Source organism: Haliaeetus albicilla, chromosome 2, assembly GCF_947461875.1.
Source record: "Haliaeetus albicilla chromosome 2, bHalAlb1.1, whole genome shotgun sequence".
In the NCBI taxonomy this organism is placed as follows: Eukaryota; Metazoa; Chordata; class Aves; order Accipitriformes; family Accipitridae; genus Haliaeetus; species Haliaeetus albicilla.
The window spans coordinates 54334496-54357776 of NC_091484.1; the positions used below are offsets into that span (position 1 = coordinate 54334496).

A 23281-nucleotide genomic window follows, 5' to 3' on the forward strand; every position below is an offset into this window, starting at 1 on the left:
TTCAGTAAGTCCTGACTCTCCCAAGTTTGAATTAAAAGTACAATGGCAAGTATGAACCTGAAACTGAGAATTTACCATGTTGTATACATTAGTGGACTGTACCTTATGTAAATTATTTTACCTGTTAGCTACCATATTCCCTTTTAAAAGGTCTGAGAGCACTGCAAAAAGTTTATTATGTAATTAAAAAAAAAAATCTAAAACTTTACATACTGAAAAAAAAAGACAAATCTGAAAACTTCAGTGGAATCAGTGACGCTCTGACAAATCGATTTCTAGGACAAATACGCAGCCAAGCAATTTTGCTTTGCTCAGGATCACTAGGGGTGTCTACAGCAGAGCGAGAAATATTCAGATTATCTTATTATCAATCCAAAACTTCGGCCAAAAAACATTATTCCTATTCCCTGGCACTATGGCTTCGGAACCAGGAAGACTGGCAGAGGGACAAAAGGGAGGTAATATGAAAGGAACAGTACTAATTTCTATTGTAAATGACATTTTGCATTGTTGAATTAGGAAAATAAAGTCTCACAAAGAAATCATATTAGTGTACAGTATTTATTACCTTCTATTAATCTGAAGTCAATCATTTTGATATGACTAGATTAATTCTGAAATAAACAGACATTTTTAAATACATATGAAGATGAGAGGCTTTAACATGAGAGTATTTAGTTGATCTGCACTCTTAATCCACATGCAAGATACATCAATCAAATACTGTACATTTCCTTTCATTTTACACTAGTCCATAATAAAGCATAATTTCTGAGGGTGAAAGCAGGGAGGAAAGAAGTCATATTTTCAAGTAGCCCTTTTATTAAAAAAGAGCATCAACTATATATTAAGCCAATGTGTTTCTCTCCGATTTTGATCTTACTTACAGTATACAGTTGCAAAATATACAGCTCACCAATGATACACAAACAGTGGCCCTTTACCAAGGGCAAGTAACAAAAAAAAAAAAAAAAAAAAAAAAAGAAATATAACAGAAAAGAATTCTGCAGATTAGAAAAGACATATTTTAGAACATTATGCCATTCAGAGTGTCTCCAATGCTGGTAAGAAAGGTCATGCATGATGTTTTTTAAGAGAATGTTGTCAGTCCATGAGAGACTTGTCTGCATGCTTCATGTGAACAGAAAAAGGTACAAGTCACAAGGAAAGTAGCTTTCTCCAGTTATCTTTTAGGCCTGTCTATGTCGTCAATAGCAGCTAGCAGCTTTTGTCTTGCCTTTTTGTTGATATGGGAGCCCAGACAAACATTCACCAGATTGGTCAACTGCTTAGTGGAATATTCCTGGCAAATAAAAGCAGATCATGTTATGGCAGAATAAAACACCAGACAAAGACAGAAAATTTAAAAGTGCAGACATACACACTGTGGACTTTTCAACTGATAGAAGCAGTCAGCACACAAGGGAGATTTAAAGTGGTGGTTAAGTCAGGTCTGGATAGTTTTCATAGCTAAGGCAGAGGACAAAACTGTATTTTGCTACATGGCAGATTATAATGGAAAATGCTTACAACTGTAGTAATGTTGGACTGAGTTGACAGAAATTCTGTGAATACATATGTATATAAATCAATTTTTAATGTATTTTCCATTCTTTGGGAGGTGTGGTGGGAAATACACATGCAAATGGGATAAGCTTTTAACACAAAAACATTTTTCTAAACAAACTGTGACAAAAGCTGATGGTCTTTTTTATTTTGACTTCTCATTTCCAATAAGATTCTAAATACTTCTGTCTACAGGGTCTCCAAACAATGTTAATTTCAGTACATGATAAAGGAGGAAAAAAATGACAAAAATGTTAAGTCGAGAATTCTTAACACCTGTGAAAACACCACATTTGCCAGTACTACCTTTGTACCTAACAGTATCCAAAATATAGCTTCCACCAGTAGGTTTAAACAAGAGTTTTTCCATGTAGGTCACCAAACAACAGCTCACAATCTCTCTTGTGGCTCCAGGTAAAACAAGGAAAATGATTATTAAAGACATATTTCTTCCATCCATTCCTAGTGGGATTTAAAGTAATCCCAAAATACAGATTTCAAAGAGCTCCATTTTAAAAGGCTTTTCACTTCAACAATGGGCAGCTCCAATAGCACGTGACTATTATTTACACAGTCTTGTTATTAACTGTTAGGTTATGCTATCGTGAAAGCATGCTAAATGCTTTCAAAACACAAATGAAGACTTATCTCAGAGAGCAACGTTGACCCTGATTCGTATTATTAAATGACAGAAGAAAAAGCAATTACGCTTATCCATCGTGCCTTACAACTTAGTTTAAGCAATCTACTGCTAAAGGCAAAGTAAAACTTCATGGTGCGATTTCAAACTGTACTTCTTGATGATTGAGTTGTGCACTTTGGCTTATTCTGAACAGCACACATACGTTTTCAACTTCACTTTGCTCTAGTTCCCTACAGTTTTTGATACAGTAGGTAGATGTGATTGGCTTATTAATCCTTCCCAGTCATCAGATGTTGAATCAGTACAAACACATATTAACTTCATATGATAATAAATATAATGAACATATATGTGCACACACACATTTATATTTATACTGCTTCCCATACAGATTTGAGCATAATAAATGAATATATACATATATATATACATATATTCATTTTTAACACATAGAAGCATTGATCATTTATAGTTGCTAGCATGATTCTATAATCATGGTGAATTTTCCTGATAGATACTAAAAGAATGCAAATTTAACGCTTACCCTATGTTCTTTTATCCAGCGTTCCATGTCATTTTCTGTTAGGTAGTATGCTTTAATGTAGGTCTCCACAAATTCTTTATCTGGAATAGGCCTAATGTCTGTTAACTTTTCTAGTTTCATTAAGAATTGTTGAAAGTCCAGTTGCATCAAGGCACGTCCTTCATTGCTGCACTTCTTTACATTGGCATAACTGAAAAGAAGAACACAGTGGAAAGTAAAACTTAGAAGGAAATAAAAATGAATTGTACTTCTCAAAGTTGTTTAACTTAGTCCTTCAAACATTAGGGAGGAAAATAATTATGGGTTTAAGTTAAAAGCAGACAAGAACTCCTCTTAGGATGTCTGATGCAGAGTTTTATTTGCATTAGTATAATATGTTTTAGCCCCACTCAGAACAGAACCCCATAGTACCCAGTGATACTTAAAAAACCCACTACCACTCCCCCACCCCCCCACCAAAAGCCACTAAAAATCCTACATTGAACAACTTACTAGAAATAGGTTAAAGGAAATTAAATCAATGCCAATCAGCACACTAGACAGCGGCTTTAGTCAAGTGATCGTGACCACTGAAGTCTGAAAGGTAATGTGGCAGCTTTAGGAATGGTCACCAGGAGCTTGCTGAACCAATAGTGGCAGCATCAGAGAAAGGCACAAAGCTGTTTGTTCAAAAACACCCACAACAACCAGAGAATAAAGAGTGGCAGCACTCGCTAATCTCTGTGAGAGGTTAATGTTTTAGTGAGAGTATGTCCTGGTTTCGGCTGGGATAGAATTAATTTTCTTTCTAGGAGCTGGTATAGTGCTATGTTTTGGGTTCAGTATGAGAAGAATGTTGATAACACACTGATGTTTTCAGTTGTTGCTAAGTAGTGTTTAGACTAAGTCAAGGATTTTTCAGCTTCTCATGCCCAGCCAGCAAGAAGGCTGGAGGGGCACAAGAAGTTGGCACAGGACACAGCCAGGGCAGCTGGCCCAAACTGGCCAAAAGGATATTCCATACCATGTGATGTCATGTCCAGTATATAAACTGGGGGAAGTTGAGCCTGGGGCGGGGGGAGAAGAAGAGCACTGCTCGGGCACTAACTGGGCATCAGCCGGCAAGTGGTGGGCAATTGCTTTGTGCATCACTTGTTTTGTATATTCCAATTCTTTTATTATTATTATTATCATTATAATTTTCTTCCTTTCTCTCCATTAGGGCAGGGTAATAGCAGGAAGGATTACAGTGGGGTGATAGGCAACCAATGAGGAAAACGATCTTTGCAGGATAAGAAATTGCAAATGCCCCTAACAGTACCAATTTCAGCTGTGTACAGGGAATAAAAAAGCTTTGGTCTGGGGCACAGTGTCTTAATAGACAACCCAGCCTACCCACAGGCTGCTGCCACAAGTGACAATCCTGTTCCACTGTTTCCACTCTTCCCTTGTATCAAATTTAAAGCAAGGTCAGTCTTCCATTGGTTCATGAAATTGATCCTTAATATTACACAGTCTCTAGATTATCAGGTCTGATGCAAAGGAGGCAGCAGAAACATGCAGCTGGAAACTGGATACACAGCAAGGTTAAGAATGAGAAGAAATTGCACCCTTACAGTTAATACACAGAAAGAATTTGCAGAATGCAGAAATAACAGAGGCAAAAAGAGAGGGGACCAAGGCACAAGCCCTCTGCAGCTCCATAGAAGATTGGACAGTGATTCTCAATAGGACATACTGAAGCACTTCAAGAAGCCAGATGGGAAACAGGAGACAACACAGAGCTAGGAGATAGGGCAGGGTAAAATTTAAAGAAGGATATGGTTGACTGTACTGGAGATGATTTTTCACTCAGTGAAGAGCTTGATGAGAGCAATTTCAGTTGACTGGCTGACTGGAGGAGAAACCTCCTTCATGGCTTTTAATTCCATACCTTCATGGAATTCAGAGGTGAAAGAAGTTATGAAGGTATTCAGACAGAGTCAGCTGTTCAGAATACCTTCCTTCCCTTTCCCCAGTGTCAAAAGAAACTACGAGATATGTGAGAAAAGAAGAACTGAGCAAGAATGAGAAATTACTGGCAGGTATTTGGGAGATGATAATGAGCATTCTTTACACTCTAAGAAAAGGCACAGGACAAATCATATCAGCAAGGTATTCCCAGTCCACTCTGACCAGTCAGTGAAATGCTTAGGTCAAAGTCTCATGGTAAGTCACAAGTGTGAACCAAAACTGCAGCGTGGAGCTAGACATATGAGTGATGATCTTCAGAGCTAAGAATTAAGTGGTTTGTGAACACTGAAGTCACAAAAGGTGAGTAAGAGTGTGAAGTAAGAAAAAGAAACAAGTCCAAAACAGGCACAAGGGTTGAGGCAGAGGAAGTTGATAGTGACTGATGGTGTTACCCACTTGAAAGGAAAGGGGGACAAGGGGAGGAGGAGAAAGATGCTTTTGTTCCACTTCATTTGATTTGAGGCATGATAAGTGGAAAATAAAATTTCAAAAAGAAAAGATAGTTGTATAGGTCATATATCATATGAAAGAATTGAGAAGCCAGAGGGAGGTCATGGTTGGATTTAGTCTCCCTGAAGATGAAAGTGATCTCTCAAGAGACTGCAAAAGGATGATTGCATGAAAAGAAACAGGCATGAGTTTAAAAATGATGGCTTGATGGAAGCAGTGGAAGCTGATGATCCTCAACAGACAGCTAACACTTGGAGAAGAAGCATGTTGTTGAGGTCCTAAATTAGAGCAGAGAGCAGGACAGTGGGATCAAAAGAAGTAAAACAGGTAGTAGGGAGTGCATAGGGTAAAGATAACCAGGAAAGAAATAAGGAAACATATGTAGAAGGAGTGGAAGACAGCACATATTCTATGATGCAGAAGAAGTTGTGATGAGAGCCCAGACTTATGTAGCTAGGGGACAAGAACACAAAAATAAATGCAGTGGATGAAAACACTACAATACTCAGGCTACAATATTGGCTCTGAAAAGACTGGGACGCTGACTAAGAGGGAGAGATGAGCAAGGTGTAGCAGCTCCTGACTAAGGTGCTTGAGCCTCTATTGACCAAGACAACAAAGACACCTCTCTGTTCCTGATGAATTTGGAAAAATCCTGCTCCATGGCTACTCTCTGATAACTGCTGGAGTTGACAAATCCATCTTCCTGGCAAAGACAAATGGAATCACCACAGAGATGTTGACAATTAACTTTCTTCTTTGCTTTGTCAGGAAATGATAATTTTCAGACAAAGTTTCTTTGAAAGAGAACTATGTTGTTTTGAATGCTTCAATAAAACACTCAATTTCATTCTTCAGCAGGATCTAGGTACAAGACCATCCCCTTTAGGCTTAATGCTGTACCAGACTCCATGAAACAACTGCTAAAGACTATGTTAAGCCTTGATATTTTTTAGCCTCCCCAAAAGCTCAAGAGCTTACCGCAGCACTACAAAATTAGAACTTTTAATTCCATAAGAAGTTGTTATTACAGACATATTTACCCAAAAGCAAGACTTTCATGAACTACTTACCCTTCCACGAGAGTTCTATTGGCCAAGCGTATGCAGTGCTCCCAAAGGATGTTGGAGACAGGCAGTGGAATACGGACTCTCTTAGACACCTCGTTCAACCTTCTGTTAAATTCTTCAAATTCCTGATGAAACATGAAAAATCATTATTCCTTTAGCATAAAGGGATCATACTCTATACATCCCTAGCAACAACAACAAAGAATTAGAAATCCATGTGAAAGGGAATACTGAAAAATAAGAGCAAAGCAGAGAATCTTAATAGGCACAGACTGTAGAGAGAAGCTTAATGTGTAATGTAGAAACCATACCACTTTCTAGGATATCATTTACATTTACCTTAGTAATTTTTTTCTTTTAAAAGGAAATACTGCTCTGTTCCCCAGAGGTCTAGTTCTCTGCAAAACTGACACCTCTGAAAATTAACCAAGTAGCTAATCCTTAAAATAGCATTTTCATTGCCTCACTCCCTAAACTCATCATAACTTTTTTTAAGACAATATACAGCCACTTAAGAAAATCCAGTGATGATCTCTTTATCCCTCTGAATACCTGCCCCACCAGCATTCAGAGAGAAGCTCAGAAATCTTGTAACCACTTTTCATTATTCAAACTTTCACATCAGATAGTTCCCTGGTGCTTTAAAAAGAGCTGAGAGCACCCACTGAAAAGACTTCAAATTAACAGTTTAGGAGCATACTGCAAAACTAGCTAACAATTCAGATTGAGGGAAGGCACCTGTTTCCACCTAAAACATCAATCGCCTGGATGGATTTGAGCTGTTACTATGAGTGACAAGCCACTCATAACTGAAAGTAATTACTGTTACAAAGATTTTGTGAAGTCTGCTGTGAGTGACTAACACCTCTATCATTTAAAAAAAGTATGAAATGACTTAAATATAAAGCAGATTGATAATGAACTGCTCTGTGTAACAGCAAAAGCAGTTTGTACTGCAGCCTATTAAGACCCTACTTGTCCAACAAAGTGCTTTCATTCCAAGGCTGTTAATCTAGGTGTTTTTTTCCTCCTTTCCGCCCCCCCCCCCCCCCATCAAAAATTCAGTAAGTGAAGAAAATCAAAAGGGAATCTCAGTAACCAATTTAACCTAGTATCTGACCAAATAATTTGTGTTTAACACAAATTTTCTGAAAGAGGAATTTGGCAAGAGGAAGGAGTCATGCATACAACTCACTCTTCTGAAGATGAAGATGCCTAATGCTCCATGTTAATGAATTTCTTGAACAATCTTCTTTCCCCATTTTATCTGCTTCCATACATACTATGGCTGAATATAGAATTTTGCATATGTGTGCACGTGGCTTAAAGTACTTGGTTATTACATTAAACATTGTCCTTGCATCTGACACTCTGGGAGTCCCAGGGTACACAGCAAAACACTAGCTGCTTAGCAGTAATCTAAAAGCTGCTGTAGCAACTCTTATTACCTATATAATGTAGAGGCCAGAAGTGGTTTTAAATGGTATTAGCCCTGATTGTCCTGAAGTAAATTCATCAGCAGTTGCACACTCAGAAAATAAAAAAGTTCTACTGCAGAGACCAAATGTTGTAAGTACAAACTGATTTCAAAAAGCCATGGCAGCATAAAGAAGGGTAGTCACAAAGATTCAGTCAAATTCAGTGCAATGATATATCCTTTATCAGATTCTCCCTTCTTTGCGCTGATTTTTTTTTTAGCAGAGAACAGCTACAAAGTACAAAGGTGTAATCAAAACTGTTATTCAGCACAGATGCATAACTTTTTTTGTGATACATACTGCACATATCTTTAAAATAAAATTTTCAGTTTCTTTGTGAGAATTAGTGTAATTCTACCACTGCCAGAACTTCCCTCGAAAGATTTCAGAAACACCATTTAGGCATATATAAAAGGATGAGAGAAGGATTCTCCCAAGAACTGGTTCTATATGCCATAACACACCGCAATTGTAGAACTACTTCAACTGAATGCAATTGAGAAGTTGTATGAATAACTTCCTTTTTACCTTCCTTTTCAAATGTTAACTTCTAAATATAGCAACTTCAATTAGAAAGTGCACAATCATTATCAGTTCTGGTTTGACCCATAGACCCTACCATACATCTCAGACAACTGCTAAAATTATGCAGAACAGCAAATAGCTTTTGTTAAAAAAATCCACTATCTCAGGCCACTGGATTTTCCTCAATAGTACTCTGTTTACTACACATGTATCCACCATTCAAGACTTAGACATGAAACTCATTAAACTTCTGTGGTCACTTTCACCCACCATGTAGTGAAAAAAACATCACTGAAAACAACCTGCTAGCAGCAAGAATAATGAAAATTCTGGACAGATCTCCTTATAAGAACTTACCATTTGTCAGGATGCTGTACTGCTCTAACTATGCTACTTTAACAGTTTTAGTGAAGTATTACTGTAATTTAACATTTATATAAACTGTAGCACACCATTTCCCAGAAAGTATTCACCTTTAAAAGAGCATCTACATATATATTGTGTTGTGACATGATTTCCTTCACATCCCATTTCACATTAGCCATGAGAAGCAGCATTTGTTCATAATCAATGGCTTTAGCAGCAACAATCCAATAAACTGGTTTACGTAGTTCACTGGCAGTTGACACTGTCTGAAACAGAATATAAATAAAATTCAATTCACTAAACTTCTGGCTAATAAGAGCAATATATAACTATGATGTACAAGCATTTGCACCATATTGTACAAGTTTCAAATCTTCTGTTTAAAAATCAGCTGTGAATTACAATTCTGACCTGAGAATAGAACTGCTGAAGAAAAGGTTTCTTGGCAGCTGGCATCACCGCATCAAGATGAGGCTGAAGAAACTCAAACTGCTCAGCCAGAAATACCCTTTGAAAGCAAAGAAAATTTACTATGAACTAAACGCAACATTTGGCATGTCTCTGTACAACTTTTACTCTACAGCTGACATATTTGGCAATAACGATATGTAACCTTTGAAAATTTAGTCCTGAGAAGAACCATATCAGTTTCATGCCAGCATATCAACAAGTATTCTCAATTCTGACAATTTTAAAATATGATTGCAAACAAGAAAATGCTTGAATAGAGAATAAGGCTTGAATATCAACAATTCATATTTCTATTTTACTCAGGATACACTGCAAAAGTCTGATCCAAATTCTAGTAAAGTCAGTGGATGTGTCCCATAATTTCCATACTGCAGGGCAGTCAACATTAATATTAATAAATCCATATCAAAATTCCAAAATAATATTCCTAATTACTTATATACTAGTGAATCTTTCAAAGACAGAATACGGGATCAAATTCTTTCTCAGGGGTAGGATTTGTTAATAACAACATAATGAAGAAATACATTTCTAACTAAGCATAAATGAATGCAAAAAAAAAAGCTCATTTGAAAATACATTTTAAAAATGAACTTCTAATCTTTAAGTGTCATTTTGTGTGGGGAAAAGAGTAATTTCTACCTAACTCTTACTATTGTTCTGACCAAATAAAAAACACTTCCTAAGTTTTGTGTTACTTGCTCATAATAATCCCTTCTTCACAGGTATACTTCCACCCATTGCAAAGAACATTGCAATCCAAGCCAAACCAATATGAACTAAGCGGTTTTGAGTCTCAGCCATCACCATCTGAGCACTTAATATAAGGTTTAAATGAACCATACAGATTAAATACTCCCATTAGCCTCTTTAATTTTAAACTTTTTTCCTGTTAGATTTTCCTTGTACTGTCACAAGTTACTGGACCAGCTGTAGTAAAATTTCATTGCTTGTGCTTGTGGGTGGTTAGACCAGATGGTTAGGCCTTACTAACTTTAATTAATAAATTACCTCTACCACTCATATTTAAAATCACATTGATAGGTAGGAATTTTTGACCTCTCAAGAAGGTTTTGGATTGTAAACACAATCTCTTAAACAATCCATAGCTTCCAGTGACTACAAAATGCAGTGTACAGTAAATAACCTACAAGGATTCTGTGGCCACCACTCTCTCTGCCAAACCATACAGCGAATTGCCAGATGTCAGAACTACGAGATGACTGAGATGTGGGCTTGGCACCTTCTCCTTTCTCTCTTCAGCAGCTGTGAGGGTTCCTGTGGGATCAGCAGAGACCTCCTAAAACAAAGAATTAAACAACTGAAAAACCACAAAAACAGCACAAACGGCTCCAGCTGAGCAGTTTCAGATGACAGGTAAGAGGAAGGAATGTTTTTAATTCTAAAGTGTAATTTAAATCAAGCCTGAATCAAAAGACAACTGTAGAGTTTTCTACTTCAACAGTGTGGTGTTCAAACAGGTGAAAAAAATCATATCACATAGATCAATATCTATCTCCGGAAAAAAAAAAGGGCCAGAAAAAAAAACTTCTTACTACACCTTAACACCCATGCAGGCTTTAGCCAACTCCCTACTGGGAGACTGACTTCTCACTCTTGCAGATAGTATCTTCAATCTGACAGCAACCAAATACGGAGACAAACCAAAGGAATATTACTTATGCATGGGCTTTACTGCTTATGTGAACTGCAGATAACTTAAGGAAAATACAAATGATGTTTTTAAACAAGTCATCATTCCATGAAAATATCTATCCTGCAGACATCTTGATCGTAGAAAGCAAGGAAATGTTCACAGCACAGGAAAAGAATCTGTAATAAGAAACAGGTTAGACCAGTGCCCTGTTGCAAAATTTAAAAAAAGAGAGAAAGAGAGGGGAAAGGAAGAGGGGGGAAAGGAAGAGGGGAAGAAAAAAAAAAAAAACAAAAAAAGAGGGGAAAACCCCCACCTCTACATTTGAGGAACATAAGTACCAGTTACAGCTAGAAGAGGAATCACACAAGGAAGAAATTCCCAGAGCTATCATATTGGTCTAAGTAGGTATATAAATGGACACCCCCTGAAGCTTATCTGTTTGCCAAAACCATATCAGGACATGAAAACATAACTGTAGTTCTGGCTTTAGATTAATTACTCATACCATGCTTACTGCTTTACATAGGCTATAAAAATATGAGAAATGCTACAAAGCAAAGGTGATATAGAACCCAGAACAGATAAAGAAGACAGGCATGATATGGCACTGATTTTTTAAGTAAGAGCCTTCCATGACCCTGGGGATAGAAACTCTGTGGCCAGACAAGTGCTACAACAAATCAGCCTGTTTGTATGGAATGGTAATAAATTTGGTCAATAACACAGTGACAAAGTAGTGGTAAAAGTTAATTTCTTCAAAAGCAAAATCAGCTGCACAACATGTCTGCTGTAAAGCAACGATCAACGTATGAACACACAACCAATATGACAACAATAATGCTTAAACATGACATTTATAGTTAGACTCAAAAACAGATTAGCGTAATTCTCAGATTGCTGTAAAACTAGCCAAAGATGAAGCCAAAAACATGATAATAAATAAAGCAGCTTTGCAGTTTGTGGGGTTTTTTTCCAATTGGAGATAGAAATAAATTGAGAGGCAATTGCAGTGAAGTAACTAAAGAATCAGAAGCAGGATGAAGAAAAATAGACTCAAGTTGAGCATAACAGTCACCAGGAGTTTCTTCTAGGCTTCACAGCAGAGAACAACTGTGAGGAGTGACATGAAATAGAATAATTGCTATTCACATGTTTTTCAGACAGTTTTGTCTACAAAGAAAAGGAGAGCAGTGAGCACTAGAAACATTGATGGAACCAAGTGGTGGTCTCGCTCATTCTAAATATCAGGATTGAGACAAGGAAGAAAATGTATTGTAGATCTAGAAAAGCCAAGAAAAAAGGTACTGCACAGATGATCAGGTGAAAAGGGAAAAAAAAGAGGGAAGTTATTCTGGTAGCAAAATACCTGACAGACCCATTATGGTTATACTACAGCAATTAAGGACAGGACAGGTGAAAATTGACTATGTCAAAATGTGTAAGGACTTGTGTAAGAATTTGAGTGATACAGAATGAGCAGAAAGATCAAAACTTTGCTGCTATAGACAATGCAGCACCAGAATGTGTTTACTGCTTGGATGAAAGCCAAAAGTGACATTAAGAATATAAGCCAACTGGGAAGATAATAGTGTCCAAGCTGTTTAAAATGGTTTGAAGTGTGGAGGAACAAGAACATCACAAGTTCCACTTTAACTATCTTGGATTTTAGTTGACAGATGCCTCCTGTGATGTGACAGCCCAAGGCAACAGGGAGGTGGATTTGCTAAATCAGAAAGGCTCTTTCAGTTCTGTGTCTCCCAAAGACGTCAAACACAAACATAAAAATGGTCTACAGCAGATGGAACAAAGCACAGGCTGGGAAAGCGGAGTTCTCACTATCAAAGGTGAGGAAAGTATCTTCAGACTTCTAAAAAAAATTTTGTAATAGGTTATAGAAGCAGAAAGCAGATAAAGCAGGGAGCCTTGAAGGATCCCCACAGAAATTCTGACATTAAAAGCAAAGACTGCTGACTGAGCAATACCATCAACACATCATTTGTAGTGCTAAAAGATCTCACAGAAATAGATCAATGAGCAGAAGATAAAACTACTAAAAGAAGCTTATGGTAAATGCTATCAGATACAGTTGCACTGAGCATGGGAACGATTATAAAGGCTAGCCACATCACTATGTTATTTGAAAAATTAATTTTTTCTTTGCTCTGATCTATGTTCATGTTCAGCCAGATAAATATGCAATTAAACTGGCCAGGTATTTCACAATACCATGAAGTTTGCATTCTGCTGAGTCTATCAGAATGGATAAGAAAGCCAAAAGGCCTGGATATTTGCTAAAAAACTCATGTAACCTCTTTCACGCAGTTCTGAAGATACGTACCCAGTACATCTACAAGTATAATGCACACAAGCAATAACATCTAATCATCTAGGCATATAACGGTCAATTTTCTAAAAATATTAACTGAGCCAAAGACACCATTGATTAACTATCAAAATCCACTCTTTATCTTTTTCTTTTTCACTTCATGTCATTCTCAAATAAACCAAACCAAAGAAATGAGAAACTTTGAAATGTTTAAACATGATAAAAAACCAAACCCACAGCCCACCAACCAATTCTTTATTCTTAGGAGAGACAGTGAGCCACAGAGTTGGGGGAAGACTATCAGTGGTAAGGATTTAAGCATCTTTGTTTCTTTCAAAGACTAATTACAAATTATGTAAAAACCCAAATATTATAAAGACTTAATTTCACATTTATCGCACTTCAAAGTCACCTGTCACTTCAGTATTGAGATACATTTCTACCCGACTGTTTCCCATGAAGGTAAATATCTTGTGAACCTTTTAAATGCCAAAATTGTGTTGCACAAGACACAAAATGTACATGTAACAACTGGCTGTCAAAGATATGCTAGGGTTCAATCAGGGAGTCAAACTCTGGTTCAAATATACAGGGCAAACACAGTATGAGCATTTCGTTCTCCTAACTTGTTCTAAAAAGCAGGCACTGCAAAAGCATGTTGATAGCAAAAGGAAGCCCAAGGAAACAGACAGTGTGCCAATCCCCAAGAAAAGCACAAGATCATTCTGAAAGGGCTTCAGTGATGCATGTGTTTTTTCTTCCAGCCTTCATTAACAGAAACAATCAAATTACTGAAAGCAGCAACAAAGGGGCAAAACATACAGGCTGGAACAGGAAAAAAGGCTACAGACTATTTAAAGAAATCAGATGTTTTGCAATGGACTGGACTTGTTAAAGCTAACCCTTCCAGTAATTTAACAAAATCTGCAAGACAATCTCTGTTGTCAGAGAGTCCCTTTGAGCAGAATGGAGAACAGGTAAAGTCCTGTAAAAATGAAAGTGGGTGAATGACACCAGTCTCAAGAGGAGGAGGAGAAGGAAGAAGAAGAGGAGGAGAGTAGAAGCCAGGAAATTGAATAGGAGCTAGCCCAACTTTAATTTCAAGAAATGTCAAGTTACACTGAGAACATATTGTAGCACCTAGCATCAAGTGTGCAGAGAGCAATACCAAAGCAGAACAAACTTGCTTAGCTTTTCTCTGTGTCAGAGTAGCAGGCCTTGCTGATAGAGCAGAATTGTGATATATCCAAGGTATATTACAGCCCATATAACATCCTTATAAGCAAACTGGGCAAAATACAGATTTAATAAAATAATTTTAAGGTACACGTGGAACTGATGCAAACTACAAAATACTTTTCCCCTTCCTTGCCAAACAGTGATTTTTAAAAAAGCACCAAACTTACCTGAACAATAACCAAATCAGCTGTAGCAAGTACAACAGTAGAGGTTAACCAGCATTCTGTGCAGACACCTTACAGCGGGTCTTATCTATTCAGTTTTCTCTAGTCTTAGTCTAACCCCCTCATACTGTCACAGGAAAAGAACAAAGTTTTCTGGACTACATATGATTGGCATACAACAACTAGCAATTATTTATAAAAGCTGCTTTGCTATAAAGGCCTGAAAATACCCGGATACAGAAGAGGTAAAGCAGGCTTATGACTTCTTTACCTGTTTAAGGGATGCTAGTAACAGTAGTATGACTTATAGCGTGTGCTTTGGGAAGTATCTTTATGCGATATTTATCTTTGAATTAAATTTCATCTGGAATGCATTTTTACAACAGAAAGGCATGTATCAGCAAATAACAGGTATCAAATAAGTGTGAGCATGATACTGTTTGATTAATTGCTGGGTATTTTACTTTAGCATTTACCTGTTTACTCCCAAGAAGAAATTCTTTAATGAATAGGAAGAATAAAATAAATAAATCTATCTTTGTAAGGACCAAGCCTCTCCTTCAATCTCTTCTTCCAAAAAATGTCTTCTGTAACAAGAGAACATTTTCATTTCAATAGTTTGGCTGAACCCAGTGGCAAACCTCTGTTAAGCCTTCCGTCTTAGTAGGAAGAAGAGATGATAAACTAATTACCTAAATCAGAAGTATAAACTACCTAAGCTAATTATCTAAGTCAAAGGTTTGACATGCAATTTGCAAGACAGACATTTTTAAGGGGCCTGATCTCATCATAAGCTCAGAAACATGTATTTATTTCAGTTATCCAACAGAACTTATGACTAAAATAACTTCTTATCTGCTATTTATGGTGGAGATAGTTGACAGTTAATTATAATCATCCACTTACAGTAACTTTAAACAAAAAACAGTAAACCCCACAACTTGTTCCCAGTACACAAAGTTCTGCAGGTTACACTAATAACCAATAATCTTTCAAAACTGAGCTTCTCCTGTCCTAATACTTTTTGCGTAAGACTTTAGCTGTAGAATTGTTCTGATTTAATATACATACACAATAGGAACAATTTTAGGTTTGATTCTGCTATGAGAAAACGGCAATACCTCTAAATGCTACTGAAAAAATCCTGATCTTGAAGGAGTAAGTGGTGTTTGGAAGGCATGGAGAAAAATCAGACTATCTGAAAAGGTTCTGGCAGTCGAACACCTGCAGAAGCTCTGACATACCAACACTGTTACCAAGAACTTGATGTGCACTGACGGGAGAAGGAAAAGCAGACTGGCCACAGATGTTTACCTAAGACAGGATAGCTCTATCATCTCTCTTTATAAAACTGTAACTGATAGTTTCTGTAATATCCTGAGCATAGAGTACAAGAAAATAAACACTGATCAAAGAAAGCATAACCCCTTATTGTATTCAAAGGCTGTCTGAAAACAGCTCAACTAACTCCAATATACAAGAATTTTTTATTAGAAGAAAGAAACTTGATGTTGAAAATGACAGGTAAAGCCAATTGTAAAAGCACACTGCATTTTGAGAGTAACAGTGCTTTTTGACTATGATGGAAATGTGTTAAGGTTTAAAAATGGTACTTTTCAATACTCCTGTGATGTTTTAAGTTGAAAGACTAGTATTTTCTTACTGAGGGGCACAAAGCTTACAAAGCAGGTAATCTTGACTCAGCCCTTAGGAAACGAAATCAAACGTAAACAATGTAAGCTACTACAATGATCACCACTCAACGCACTTTAAGACAGCAGATCATTAAAAACGAAACAGCAAACCATCTTGAGAAACCATGCTATTAATTTGCTATTTATTTACAATCCTTTTCAGGCAAGTGATACCTTTACAGCATTATGAAGTGCCATGCAAGGGATCCCCAAGCTTGCCAACGCTTACGATGCACACACTACGCACCAGCCCCAGGGCTGAGTTGATCAGCATTGCCTTGTGGTAGGCATGACGTTTCCAATTTCAGAGTGTGGATCCTCCATGCTCCTTGTCACAAAATAAGCATGTCCCAAACCTCAGTAGGGTCAGTCCCACTGAATTCAGTAACAGACTTCAATAAAATTTGCATAGAAACTTCTGGGATCTTTGCATTTCATTTATTTCTTAGTGTTCAAAGTTAAACAGCAGACTTTTTGCATAAAAAATGATCCAAAGTTAGCAAGTTTATTTACTATCTTGTATAACCTAACGCAACAAGGCCTCTATCAGGAATCACTGTGTGCTGATAGACAACTGAGAAAATGAGTCATTAACTATGCTTTAAAAAATAAATATCAAACGAGCCTCCTCAAAAAAGCACGCCCACTGCCACACCCTTGGGAACCTGAACCACTACCTTACGAAGCCAATCTGGTCCAGTCACACACATTTTTACTGCAGCATGTTTCTTATCCAAAGAAAAATTTTCAGGAGGAGCTACTGCTGGTTCCCAGGTGCTCAGCTGCAACTCTGTGGTCACCTGAACTCCTCTTGGACTAGGAATCAGCCCAAGTTTTGGGTGCCCAGCAAGAAGAATCTGAAGTGACTAAAATGAGATGGCTCAGTGACTGCCCAAAGAAAGACAAAGCAATTGCCAAAACCCAGAAAATTTGTTCAAAGAAATAAGCTAGAAAACTCAGTAAATCATTCCAGTCTACTTGGGTAATAGTCAAACAAACAAAAAAAAGTTCTATGAAGAGCTCTAAATGAATAATGTGAGGAAGCAAAACAGCTGCAGAAGTCCTAGCATATTTTCAAAGTGCTTGTCATGTCAGAACTTTCTTTGATATACACAGAGTTCTCTTCCCTTGACAAGCAGCACCTTAAATGTTGTCATTACGTATGTTGTACAAATGTTTTCAAAGAAAGGAAGAAAAAAACCTCACAAATTGTCATATTCTCTTTTTTTTTTTCAGGCCTTTTTTTTTTCTTTGAAAGAGCAGGATACCAAGACAGGATTGTAAAAGTTGCAGAATTTATCTTTGGCCAAACAAAACCTCACCAAGAATCACTGCTCACAGCTACCATTTCAGCAAGGAGCTTAGCTATATTGTTTAGGAGCAGCATCCTGTGCTAGGCACTGCCATGTCAAGTAACAAATTCCACAGCCTAGACTCGCCAGAGCTTGCCACCGGTACGCCAGACCACGACATAACAGGGTACAGATCCACATTAAGTAATGCAGGACTGTGCTGTGACATTTTAAGTAAAACTGAATCGCTTGTTTCTAGAACTGGGACTAGTATAACTGAACTGTACCATTCCACAGCATCAAAGGGTCAAAGCCAAAATGGGTTGGAAAGTCAGGCATAAAGAAAAAAACTGTTCCTCCCATTATTCCTTATCTTATTTGTACAGCTGAAAAATCTACATTTTACATCTCTGCACCATCAATCTCTAACCTACTCTGCCAGAATGGGGGAAGAGCCCAAAAGCTAAAGTAAAGACAGAATCAAAAATACATTAACCAATACTTCTTTATACCAGTGATTCCTTCCATCTACTCTTCTACACATTGCATTGCAATGCTTATATACTTTACCACAGTGATCTATTTTGTACTGCTGTAAGGCACTATAACAAACTTCATTCTAAATCTCAGTTTTACTTGAGCAAGCCAGTTTGCAATTAAATATTTATGAGTATTCCATGGTTATTTGCCCGCAAAATCTCACTTTTGGAAGCAGCAGTATCACTCAAGGCAGCTATGTGCACACACACAGGACATTCAAAAACAACATCTAGGTAATGGCAGTACCATGAATGAGTTACGTTTTGTGAAGATAAGGAAGCTGCTTAGAGACAGATAAAGCAAGGAATCAGAAGTAGAAATTTCCCTTCCGAATCACCAATTATCATAGATCACATCAATCTGATTGATGCCTTGTACCTATTTGGGGGCTTACTGGTCTCAGTGGACTAATACGAACATCGTTACTGTTGCAAAAACACATTCCTGTTAGAAATGACAAACACAAGGACCGAATGAGTGTAGGTATCTCTACATATCCCACTCAGGGGAACTGCCAGTGAGGAGTCATAGGCAGCTCAGAAACAGGCACTTGTTTCAATGTCTTTGGCCTAATCAAAACTGCACCTTAGCATTTTAAGTGAGGCTGAAACAAAAGAAATTCTTCCGCCCCTTTTCACTCTTCTCTTTCTGTGTTTTCCTTTTAATACATCCTGCTGGTATGAATCAAACACAGCTTGTAGGGTGCTATTTCCGGAGGATCCAAATTATTAGCTCTGAAGCTCCTGCACAGCTGAAATCTATTACTGAAGTTACTTTATACTAGCTGTGGAGAGTCCTGAACATGAAGTTCAGATACACATATGAAATTCAGTACAAAGTAGCCAAACAAATTTTTGAAAGTCATATTGTTCTCTTACCTCTCAGAAATGAAAGTGCACCCTAATCAACTTTAAAACAAATACACAAAGTGCTTGTATTTTTTTATACTTTCGAGTTAGCCTACAAGTATTTCCTTAAGGCAAAGACAAGTAGCTTAGACACAGAAAACTGGTTACTCAATCACTGTATGCTCCCAACACACTTCCACATAACTTACTATAAGAAAGCAAATAAAGACAGTTTCACTAATTGGTAGGCCCCTTTTATTTATTTTTAACTAAACCTATTTCATTTATAAATCAAAAGAAATTTCAGGCCATACTTAAACCAGTATCAGTATTAGCAGTGCAGAGATTAACAAAAGCCATAGCTGGACAAAACCTCATTACTGGTGTATTTATAACAGTTTTAAATAGGAAGCATATTTAAAGCAGTAGCACCTAAAGAACATACTTGCTCAATCTTGTGACATTTTAAGTTAAGTTGTAAAGAGTTAAGAGTAAGAGTTGTAAAGAGTTAAGTCCCTTCATCATTGTCATCATAAAAGTCGCTTCATTATTGTCATCATACGGAACATCCAAATCAAAAAAACCCCATCCAAATTACAAATATGGTTTTGTATCATAAATACGAGGAGGAGGGGCACTTTTACTTCCAACTGAAGTGGTAAGGTTCTTTTGTTTACTATAATTTTACTATTGTGTCAGTGTAGGAGCAGCATACGGACATTGAATAATACGTATCACAGATAAAGTGTCACATTATTGCCCTGGGGTGGAGTTAACATGACTGAACACATGTTCATATCTCAGCTATTTCCTGTACACAGTCTAAAACATTAATCTAAACTGCAGGGGGACTTGCTGCAGTTTATAAAGTACAGCTGGCTTTGCTATGAAGTATTAGATTGTGAAAAAGTGGAGATGTGATTCAGCTACAGTTGAACACTGCCTAGAGGGGACAAGGACCCTCCAGCAGAAGTAGGGGGTATGCGATGCATGAGGAGGGATGCAGGGAAGAGGAGAGGAAACACTTTAAATTGCTGCAGCCTTTTTCCTCAGTGGCCGTGAGTCAGAAACCCAACTCTTTGTCTCTAAGTGGTCCAAATGAAAACCAGGACAGTACTTCTTTCTCAATTATGATTGGTATACTGTAGGTACAGTACATATTCAAAGGGCAGACACTTCTTGCACTGTAATAATAGGGAAATAGAAACTTAATAGAGCAGCTCCATAAGGAGCTACAGAGAATGCCTCCAATCGACCTCCATGCTCTTCACACTGAAGATGCTACAAAGATGCAAGAAAGAACTTTAAGTGCAGCTCAGCTTTACCTTGCCGAAGTAGAACATCCCCCCTTCCACTTTGCTTTTTTCTTCACAAAGGAAGCTTAAAATTCAGCTGAATAATAATAAAAGTAGTATCCTAAAAAGGTATCTGGTATAAACTAGATAGTATTAATTCAATCACAAACAGAAACTACAAAAAGTCTACAAAAAGCAGGAGAAGATGGCCTTTAAATCCTCAAATTATTCCTCTAACTCCTAACAAGAAATATAGAGTAAATAGGCCTTCATCCACTTGGTATCTCAAAAAAGGAATGGACAAAGTCCAATAAGAAAGCTAGGAATGATCCAGTCTAAACTACTACAGAATCTTGACATAGATCATAGAGCTCAACCTTCGCAGGCACTGACAGCTTAGAGGAACTATTCTGATCTACATGAAATTCTGGCAGAGCCTTAGTCACAGATTTAGAACTATCAGATTCCGACTATCTTTATGAAAATAAAATATTGAAAGGTGCTGCCATAAGGAACTGAAATGCAACAGAAATTATAGCCCTTAATAAAGTTACCATGAATAGAAGACAATGCAAAAAAACAAAATTCCCAACAGGCCATGAGACTGAACCCCACAACACAAACATGAATATTTTCAGAAAGCAATTTACAATAATCTAAGATAAGAGAGGAGAATTTTGACAGCAGTCCAGAACAGTCCATACAATCATGAGAAATACCCATTTTATGACACAGTAAAGATTAATCTCTACTTTCACAAACTCTTAAAAATAAACAAACAATAAAAATACCCAGAAGACATTTTCTTCCTCATGAATCAAAAAGTAAGAAAATTTCCATTTATAGTTTAAGACCAGCCTAAGTTCACAAGATATTAATAAACCTCATGGAATGCCTTAAAGTTAACAGCAGTTAGCTAAGATTTCTTCCTCCTTTCAAATCTTACCTAGAACATAGCTATTAATTTCAATTGACACTAACATTATCTGTAACAGCACCATTAAATGACTGAGGAAGAAAAAGAAGGGCTATTATTCTTCCAATTTACTCCTAGAAATGATTTTTCAAACATTATTTTGACTCATGAAAAAAATTCAAGGCTGTAAAGCACTGTCAGGGACTGTGACTACAGAGTAAGTTTAAAAAATTCATTCCATAACTTGCCATTTTTCCATAATCTTTAACTGATTCATTTGCAAGATCTTCCTAGCATTATTTTTTCTTTTTGAATACACTGCCTTTGAGATGAATATCAATATGGCCAGCCTTCTTCTATTTTGTAGAGGCCTGGGGTTATTAGTTATCTTATGCTCCCTCTACTGACTCTATAAGAAATGGCCCCAAACCCCTTTATGAAGCTCGACTGAAAGAACAGTTTAGGATTCAATATAATACTTCAAGGAATTAAAAAGGCAAAAATACAATTCTACGGAGTGCCAAATGCTTGTGAAAGTCAGAGTAGAGCATCTGTCTTCTACTTCTTTCTAAGGTACAAGACTTAGAAAATAAATCCTCCCTGCAGCATCTGGGGTATTAACTACTACACAAGCCATTTATGATACTCTTAGGAAACATCTTCATAATGTTTCAAGGGGTTTATATTTAGGTGGAAAAAAAGAACTTCAAATCTCCATTTTTGCATAGTTCTTAACAATATTTCTTTATAAACTCTGCTGCTCAGTTGAATCCACAAAATCTATCTGAAGTCTCCTGTTTACCCTTTGTAATGTGATGTAAAGGACAGTAATCTACTACCAGTGTGACACAAGCAGCATATTTACTTTTCACATTTTGAAAATAACTCATGAAGTGACCACTAGGATATAGTCTATAAAATATATCGGGGAAAATTCCCCACAATTCAGAAATGACTTAACAAAGGACTTAGTATACTACTTCTATTATCTTGCAGGGTGAATGATCTTCAGGATGGCTTAGTGTTTTGCTTTTCTTTTACTGAAGAAAAATGAGTCATCTATTGTGTTGGTTTGTTTTCTTTTTTATAAACCATCTCATTTAATAAGGATAATACTGGAATGTCTCTCTTTATTACATGAACCATAATACATTATAAGATTTAAATACACAATTTTGTTGTTAAATCTAGCAAAACCTATTGAACTAGTTTTGAGCACATTAGAAACAAGTGATTTCATACAATAATGATATTTATTTATATCATGATACGCCATGAAACTAAGCCTTTGTCATTACAGACACCGAATATGAAGAGAGTTAAAAATCAGAAAGCCACAATGAAATGCAATTCCTAAATTTCCTACACAGACCTCTATTCCACTGAGCATTAACAAAATTGAGGTACTTACCAGATCAATCAGACTCTCCTGGATTCTGTTCAGTGTGGTACGTAATCTGCTGCTGCTGAGGCCCAGTCCTGTTGATTCAAACTGGAAGAAATACATTCTATTTAAGTTGGGGAGGAAAAATTCATTGGTTTAAACTTTACAGTGATACAGCAATATTTCAGTTTGTAAACACTAGCTACAATTTACTTACATTAAAGTTTTAGCACATGATCACAACCATACAAAATGAAAAGAAAATCAACAGAGGTCACAGCACTCAGCACTGCACTAGTGTGAAGAATGACCTGAGTACCTTTCATGAAGATGACAGCTTACCATTCATACCAATAAGTAACCAGTATCCTTTATTGTTATAATACTGTATTTGGGTGCAGGACCCTGGATTTTCTCATTTGGGCCATGAGCAGAGAATGGTGCACCATGATGCCCCCACCGTGACATGCATGCACACCACACCCAAGCCAAATGGTCTTGACTTCTCTCTCAAGCTATAAAATTTCTTGCAATTCCTTATTAAATACCTAATCTGCATATGTAAAATTATATCCACTGATCTTTATAAAACAGTCATTATTACTTAACGCTTATAAAGATCTACCTGAGAAATGTGCCATCTTCATGCTCACGGCTCAGAGGTATTATGGGGCAGATGTTCAGCTGGGATAAATCAATATAGCTACACTTACTTCCTGGTAAATACAATGAATTATACCAGCTGAGGGTCTGATTTGACGTGCATAATTATTGTAGCTACTTATCCTCTACTTTCAATTCAAAAAACAAAGAACAAACTA

At 36.9% G+C, this 23281-nt stretch overlaps 1 protein-coding gene across 2 annotated transcripts in view; it reads right to left on the reverse strand.

The window, feature by feature from the left end:
• Positions 1-547: 547 nt before the first annotated feature.
• The window catches only part of VPS50 (VPS50 subunit of EARP/GARPII complex), a 98650-nt gene continuing 75916 nt past the window's right edge, over positions 548-23281 (reverse strand). For both annotated transcript variants that reach the window (XM_069775009.1, XM_069775001.1), the window contains 7 exons: positions 22488-22568; positions 10257-10405; positions 9046-9142; positions 8742-8900; positions 6269-6390; positions 2754-2943; positions 548-1303 (listed from right to left, as the gene is read on the reverse strand). In XM_069775009.1, coding sequence (XP_069631110.1) covers positions 1184-1303; positions 2754-2943; positions 6269-6390; positions 8742-8900; positions 9046-9142; positions 10257-10405; positions 22488-22568 — 918 coding nt within the window. In that variant the 3' untranslated portion in view covers positions 548-1183. The remainder of the gene's footprint in view (positions 1304-2753; positions 2944-6268; positions 6391-8741; positions 8901-9045; positions 9143-10256; positions 10406-22487; positions 22569-23281) is intronic.